Below are 6925 nucleotides of genomic sequence, written 5' to 3' on the forward strand. Positions count from 1 at the left end.
ACTGTGACAATGGAAGGGAACGTACCCTTAGAGGAATTCTCAAACTGTAAGTGTATACTCAGGAGTGTGCTAGAGCCAACTGTTACTTGTGCCAGAGCTAATCATTGGCATCTTTCCCAGACCCATATTAACTGACTTCATGTTGGTAGCTTGAAATTGGCCATGGTCAATAGTATTTACAGAAATTGACAGTACAAATCAGTCCTTCCCCCCAAACTGGTTGTTAAATCTATCTTTCAGCATACTACTGATGTGGGTGGTAGAAACCAGGAGAGTGAGTTCTCCCTCACTGAGATGCTACAGGACATTTGGGCCTGGTTCAAGAAAAGCCCTCAAGAGCTTAATCAACACTGCATTCTTTTATGGCTGGAATACTGCTGAGGGCTCAGGTTTCTATACCATGGAGAGGCTGATACTGAGATAGGATGAGGAGTGATGAGCTATGATGGATCACTTTAGGTCTCGGTGAGAGAAAATGAGAGAGGGGTACTAGAAGAAAGGGCTTCCCTTCCTTGGCTCCTCTAGTTCAGTAGCATATGGTGAACCTGGGTTGGGTGGAGAAACAAGCGAAGATACCTTGCAGAGACCTGAGGGTCATGGGAGCTGTCGGCGATGGTACTTTGCTGAGGTCCTTCCCCTCCTCCACCACCAGAGGGCGCCCTTGGGCGGTCTTGGGACCGACCTTCCCAGCTCGGCTTGGCGACGCTCTAGTCGCCGTTTCTCTGAGGCCCGCCGGCGGCCACTGAGCTGTGAGAGCAAGGCCTGCCTCCGTGCGCACAGCCTGCGGGCACGGGTCATGGCGCGACTCCCCAAACTCGCAGTCTTCGATCTAGGTGAGGGACAGGGTTGGGGAAAGTTTCGTAAGGCACAGTATTTCTCCAAAGCCCAGTAGCTGCTCTCGAGGCCCTGCGCCCTCGGCAGGCTGAGACACCCCCATCTTCTCCCTCTCGCAGACTACACGCTCTGGCCGTTCTGGGTGGACACGCACGTAGACCCCCCTTTCCACAAGAGCAGGTGAGGCAGGGCTGGGGAGGCCTGGGGCCAGGCGGGGCTCCGCGGGAGCTGAGCGCACTCTGGCCCTCTCCAGTGATGAAACTGTACGAGATAGGCGGGGCCAGAGCATCCAACTGTACCCTGAGGTGCCTGAGGTCCTGGAACGATTGCGGGGCCTGGGAGTACCCATCGCGGCCGCTTCACGGTAAGAAGAGGGACTGAGTCGGTCTCATGTTGAGAGATGTGTGCATGAGGAGACTTCCGTGTAACCCTTTGGCTGCAAAAATTTAGGCCGCGCAAATTTGCAGGTATTTGTACATTTTCGAATTGTACCCTCTGCTATGCATTTTGTAACTTTATAAACATTGGCTCAGAGGTACCCGTATCAGGCAAGAAGGATATGGAATTGAAGCTGGACGGAAGATGCTTGCCCATCCCGGACAAACAAGAAGTTGATTTCCCCCTGGTTACACATAACTTCACTTGCAGCCTTGGCCCTCCATTCTCCCCATCTACTACACCTTTTTACAGGACAGGTGAGGTTGAAGGAGCCAACCAGCTGCTGGAGCTCTTTGACCTTGTCAGATACTTTGTTTATCGGGAAATCTATCCAGGCAGCAAAGTCACGCACTTTGAGAGGTACGAAGTGATAAGTGGTGAAGCAGGGAGAGAGAAGACCAGGGAGACTGGAGGGGCTAAGAAGCCAGCGTGGTCACTCCCAGCGTGTCTTGCACAGGTTGCAGCGGAAGACTGGAGTTCCTTTCTCTCAGATGATCTTCTTTGATGATGAGAAGAGGAACATCGTAGATGTCAGCAAACTGGGTACTAAGTGGTGAGGCTAGCCATTTGGGGAATGAGGAGGAAGGCTTCCTAAGAGGGAAAGGGTTGGTAGGTATGTACAGGATAGTTTGCATGCAGGTGATGCCCCAAAAAAGGCGAGAGTCCTAACTGGGAGCCCTCAAGGCCTGATGAAATGTGGCTTCTTTTCTTTCTAGGTGTTACCTGCATTCATGTCCAGCATGGAATGAGCCTTCAAACCCTAACTCAAGGATTAGATGCATTCACAAAGGCCCAAGCTGGACTCTGAGGTCCAGTCATTTGAGGCACAGAACTGAAAGGAAATCAGGAGGGCATTTTCAGGTGCATTTGTAAATTATTAAAGTGTATTTGTGTGCGGCAGAAGAGATCTTACCCTGTGTGGGTTGTTTCTGTTTTGACCTGGGGTGGGCCATCCGGAGGTGCAAAGACCAGAATGTGAGGCACTGGATCCGCCTTATGAACCTGTGGCAAACCGACTGTGATCTCCTTGTGCGCTCCCCATTCCCACTCCTCTCCCGAGCTCTGTCAAGGGCGTAAAAAAACTCTTGCACTGGCCCCAAGTAGTAGGGTGCATTACCCTGCACATTTCCTTCCAGGAAACAAAGAGTTTGCGGGTTGGAGTGGGGCGGCCTTTTTATACAGCGGGAAACGAAGCGGCCGCTTTGAGAGGAGCGCGTGGGTTTGGGGCTGGTGTGTTGGCTCACGTGATAGCAGTGGTCTCACTGGCGCCTGTTGATGATGTCGCCGCGGTGCCCTAAGGAGGGATTGGCCGAGGCCGGTCTCGAAGTGATGCGTATGGCACCTTCTCGGGAGCAAGGCGGAAGCGCACGGGATACCGTGGGGCGGAGGCGGGAGAGGCGAGGGTCGCGATGAGTGGGCTTGGCCGGCTGTTCGGGAGGGGTGAGCCCGGGCGAGACTGGTCCCCGGGAGGTGCTGGCCGCAGGGGGCTGGAGGCGGGGAGAGCAGGAGACGCTGTCTGGAAAACCCCTATAGCCCGGCCTTCTCCCGAGCCAGCACCGCCGCCTTGTCAGCGTGCGCGGTTCCAGCTGCCTTCCTGGGAGGGAAGAGCCTGAGGCCCTGGAGGGGCGCGAGTGGAGGGCGTGGCTCCTGTGCTGGCCCCCACTGTTGAGGCTGTGGGGACGAGTTTCTTGGCATCCAGTCCTTTCCAAAACACTGGTGCTTCCTTCAGGCTGGGCCAGAGGCAATCTGAGGTGACCCAAGAAAGCTAGCCGTCTTGAGCTCCTCTGAGGTGGGGGATACAGGCAAATCTGGCATTTACAGTGTGGTGTGGCAACTCCGTCATGGAAATTTTCCCGAAAGCCAGGGGTACACAGAAGAATCAGGGTGCCAGGTGGTGATCCGGAGTCTAGAAGTATGCCAAGTGGGGGTTGGGGGTGGTGGTGGGAGGGTGGTTGAGGTTCTTTAGGAAAAGGTAACTGTGCAAAACAGAGGCAGGGAGAAGTGTGGTATATTTAGGGAAAAGAAGTTCTGACCTCTGAGTATGGGTGGGTGAGTGTGTGTGTGTGTGTATGTGTGAAGGACCCTGTGTATCTTGTTAAAAAACCTTTTTTGGATTTTATTCTGTAGGCAGTGGAGAGTATGGAAGGATCTTAAGCAGGCTCAGGCCTTCAGCTTTTTTATTTTTAAAAAAATAAGTTTGTTAGAAGTGCAGAAGATAAAGGGAAAAATTGAGATCAGACTTTTTTTCTTTAGCCTCTATGCTCTGTTCAATTTGATGCTGTGAAGTCAGGACCTTGAGTATCTTCTAGGATAACAAGTGGAACAGTGATTATAAAACGTGATTGAACTCTGGTGGTTAACAAGATAATGAGGTTATGCATGTGTGGGTGCCGGCGGCACATGGGAAGTCTTTGTACCTTCCACTTGCTCAGTTTGCTGTAAATCCAAAACTGTTCTAAAAAAAAAAAATAAAAGATTGGAAATGACTTGAAATGTAGCTAGGAATAGCAAAAGGATACTGGCTTTGGAATTCATACTGTCACATTTCAGTTCCCTTGCAGTCTCTTACTACAGTCGTTGTGATTTTAGATCAAAATGTTAACCTCTTTGTGCCTGTTTTCACATTTGTAAACTGGAGTTAGTACATTCATTATAGAAAGTCATTTGGGGATTAACAACAACACTATTAAGTGCCTGGCACATACCATGTACTCCATGCTGCTAAGTCGCTTCAGTCGTGTCCAACTCTATGAGACCCCATAGACGGCAGCCCACCAGGCTCCCCCGTCCCTGGGATTCTCCAGGCAAGAACACTGGAGTGGGTTGCCATTTAATCCTTGGCTAATATTTTTCTTTCACACAATGTGGGCTGCTCCATTGGATTCCAGGAAAGAAGGAGAAGGGGCCAACTCCTGAAGAGGCAATACAGAAACTGAAGGAGACGGAGAAGATATTGATCAAGAAACAGGAATTTCTGGAGCAGAAGATTGAACAGGAGCTACAAACTGCGAAGAAGCATGGGACCAAGAACAAGAGAGGTAATGGGGGAGGGAAAGGTGCCACCAGGGAGGGCCCGGGGGAAGCAAGGGCTTCTGGCTCTGATGTTCAGGGTGTGGGCTGGATCAGCTGCCCTACAGGCTTTGCGGAGGAAGAAAAGGTTGGAACAGCAGCTGGCACAAACCGACGGGACATTATCCACCCTGGAATTTCAGCGTGAGGCCATTGAGAATGCCACCACCAATGCAGAAGTGCTTCGTACCATGGAGCTTGCTGCCCAAGGCTTGAAGAAGGCCTACCAGGACATGTGGGTATGGGGGGAGGGGAGGAGGGGAGGAGGGGACCCAGGCACTGGGGAGAGTAGCTTGGTTTTGTGCTGTGACTCTTAAAACCTCTCCAGATGTGAATTTAGAGTAGAGACGCCTGTGACGGCTAGACCTCTGTCAGCCTTCTTGCTTACTACAAGATGATCTCTGCTGGCTGGGACATTCTAGGGAGGAAATATGATTTCCTGGGTTTTTTTTTTTTCTTTTTGGCTGTGCTGAGCAACTATGGGATCTTAGTTCCCCAACCAGGGATTGAACCTGGGCCCCCAGCAGTGGAAGTGCGGAGTCTTAACCACTGAACCACAGGGAAGTCCCAATTTTTCTCATTTTTTAAGACCCTTCAGAGAGAGCAACCAGTCTTCCCCATTGTGGCTTCATGTCATTTCTCAGCCCATGTTTGCCTCTTTATACTTTTCCAGGGGTCTCTTTTACCTGGTAGCCCTGGATTTGTCAGTCTGAAGCCACAGGCAGGAGGGACGTCATTCATGTGAGATTAAAAAGTGAAGGGGATTGTCACCTGATTTCTGGGCTGTGTATCTTGTTCTCAGGGACATTGACAAGGTGGATGAACTGATGGCTGACATCACAGAACAACAGGAGGTGGCCCAGCAGATCTCAGATGCCATTTCTCGGCCTGTGGGCTTTGGAGATGATGTGGATGAGGTGATTGGGCGAGAGGGGTCAGGGAATGTTGAATGCACGGGACCAGCCAGAAGGAATGCCCAAGAGAATTGTGGGGCAGGTTTGGGGGGAACTCCAAAAGTATGTTTTTGGAAATAGAATTTTCCTTTGTTCTGAGTGGCCTTGTCCTCCCGTATCCAGGATGAACTGTTGGAGGAGCTAGAGGAGCTGGAGCAGGAGGAATTGGCCCGAGAGTTGTTACACGTGGGTGACGAGGAAGAGGAGGAGCCCCCGGTCGCACTGCCCAGTGTACCCTCTACACGTCTGCCTGCAGAGCCAGGTGCCCAGGGCTCTTCTGTCATCACAAGGACTTGAGAGGGTGGGATAGACAGGGGGGAAATTACTCCTCATCCATCCTGCCTCGAAGGATCCAGGCAGAGAGGGTTGCTGCTACAGTTGCATAGGTTGTTAACTGCATAAGGGTATCTGGCCGAAGGGAATGGGGACTGAGATCCAGCCTGTGCTTCACCCCACAAACCATGTATCCTGGTTTAGGGATGCAAGTGCTGGGAGAAATGAGCACCTTCTGATTTGCACAAAGGTGCTATGGGAATTAGCAGCAGCCCAGCAAGCAAGACCATAACCTTAGGTTCTTTGCTGGGAGAGAGCATTCAGCAGGTTCCTAGTGTTACAGAAGGGGATGGTTGGAAGTTGCTGAGACCTTAACACTTGTCTTTCTCTGGGTGTCCTTGTCTCCAAAGCTCCCAAAGCGGATGAAGATGAAGCGGAACTAAAGCAGCTGGCTGAGTGGGTGTCCTGATGAGTCTGGGGTTGTCGGCCTGACGCTGCCTTTGTTGCTCTCTTTTCCTTAAGTGCCAAATGCTGAGCTAAAGGAACATGACCTTGCTGGTAGGTCCTGCTGCGGGTGGTGGTGTGACCCTGCCTGAGAAAAGGGTCTGTGGCCCTCCCTTCCCTGGCTCAACTATGAAGAAGGATTGGTACGGGAAGAGCCCCTGGGCTCCCATGGATAGCATTACAGTGCCCTCATCCCCAATAAAACTGGGCGGACGGAACCCTAGTGCTTATGCTGCCTTGTCTACCACTGAAACTCATCTCCTGGTTCTCGGAGCTTTGTTTCAAGAAATGAGTGACAATGAGAGTGAGAAAGGGGAGCTGTAGTGTAGAACAAATGGAGCTTCCAGTATCTTAACCTGGTGTGTTCCAGGCAGATATTGTTCCATCTCTCAAGCTGGTTTGTCCTAGGGATGCCTAGCGCTGAGGGTAAGGAAACTGCCATCTAGTATTATCCCAGAATCATGTGGGGCCGCCCCTAAGTCTTCCCTCATCCCTTTTTACCCAATTGTGCCATACAAAGAGAGCCGCATGATTTACTACCCATATTCCTTTTACTAAGCCCGTTCACAGATAGGAAAGGAGAAATACACGGATAACGCGGCAAATAGGTTTGCTTTCTCCAGAACGCATAGTGAATAGGCTTGGTTTGAAACTGTTACTTCCACGTGTAGGAACAATAATGAGGGACCCTAACTACTGGGACTGTTTCAGTGGTGGTTAAGGTGGCATTTGGAGGAGGAAGGAGCCAAAATATTGCCCACCTCCTGATACTGGTTTCTAAAAGAATGAACAATGCTGTCCCTTTGGACTATAGACAAACAGAGCAACCAGGGTACAGCAAGTTCTGCCCCACT

The 6925-nt window shown here is 51.1% G+C and overlaps 2 protein-coding genes and 1 non-coding gene across 7 annotated transcripts; 2 read left to right on the forward strand and 1 right to left on the reverse strand.

The window, feature by feature from the left end:
• The first annotated feature begins 596 nt into the window (after positions 1-596).
• Positions 597-2177, forward strand: MDP1 (magnesium dependent phosphatase 1). Of its 5 annotated transcripts, none has more exons than XM_055536981.1 (6): positions 624-833; positions 954-1014; positions 1088-1198; positions 1525-1632; positions 1730-1825; positions 1989-2177. In XM_055536981.1, the coding sequence occupies exons 1-6, from the start codon at positions 797-799 to the stop codon at positions 2143-2145; spliced, it is 570 nt and encodes a 189-aa protein (XP_055392956.1). In that variant the 5' UTR covers positions 624-796; the 3' UTR covers positions 2146-2177. The 5 variants fall into 5 exon arrangements, with proteins under 5 accessions (XP_055392959.1, XP_055392958.1, XP_055392956.1 ...); XM_055536982.1 differs by having other exon boundaries at positions 680-833; positions 1730-1815; XM_055536984.1 differs by lacking the exon at positions 1088-1198 and having other exon boundaries at positions 597-833.
• A 384-nt stretch (positions 2178-2561) lies between these two features.
• Positions 2562-6289, forward strand: CHMP4A (charged multivesicular body protein 4A). The gene is made up of 6 exons (XM_055536996.1): positions 2562-2712; positions 4161-4310; positions 4399-4576; positions 5144-5258; positions 5418-5556; positions 5978-6289. Exons 1-6 carry the CDS (start codon positions 2682-2684, stop codon positions 6034-6036), a joined length of 672 nt encoding a protein of 223 aa, XP_055392971.1. The 5' UTR covers positions 2562-2681; the 3' UTR covers positions 6037-6289.
• Positions 4833-4905, reverse strand: TRNAG-UCC (transfer RNA glycine (anticodon UCC)). The gene has a single exon. It is a non-coding gene; the product is annotated as a tRNA-Gly (tRNA).
• Positions 6290-6925: the final 636 nt, after the last annotated feature.

Source organism: Bubalus kerabau, chromosome 10, assembly GCF_029407905.1.
Source record: "Bubalus kerabau isolate K-KA32 ecotype Philippines breed swamp buffalo chromosome 10, PCC_UOA_SB_1v2, whole genome shotgun sequence".
Lineage (NCBI taxonomy): Eukaryota > Metazoa > Chordata > Mammalia > Artiodactyla > Bovidae > Bubalus > Bubalus kerabau.

Bases quoted from the DNA above. Each gene is read 5' to 3' on its own strand.
- MDP1 (XM_055536981.1), top strand. From the start codon at position 797: ATGGCGCGACTCCCCAAACTCGCAGTCTTCGATCTAG. The intron at 834-953 runs GTGAGGGACAGG...TCCCTCTCGCAG, and splicing joins ACTCGCAGTCTTCGATCTAG to ACTACACGCTCTGGCCGTTC. The intron at 1,199-1,524 runs GTAAGAAGAGGG...ACCTTTTTACAG, and splicing joins CCCATCGCGGCCGCTTCACG to GACAGGTGAGGTTGAAGGAG.
- CHMP4A (XM_055536996.1), top strand. From the start codon at position 2,682: ATGAGTGGGCTTGGCCGGCTGTTCGGGAGGG. The intron at 2,713-4,160 runs GTGAGCCCGGGC...ATTGGATTCCAG, and splicing joins TGGCCGGCTGTTCGGGAGGG to GAAAGAAGGAGAAGGGGCCA. The intron at 5,259-5,417 runs GTGATTGGGCGA...TCCCGTATCCAG, and splicing joins TTGGAGATGATGTGGATGAG to GATGAACTGTTGGAGGAGCT.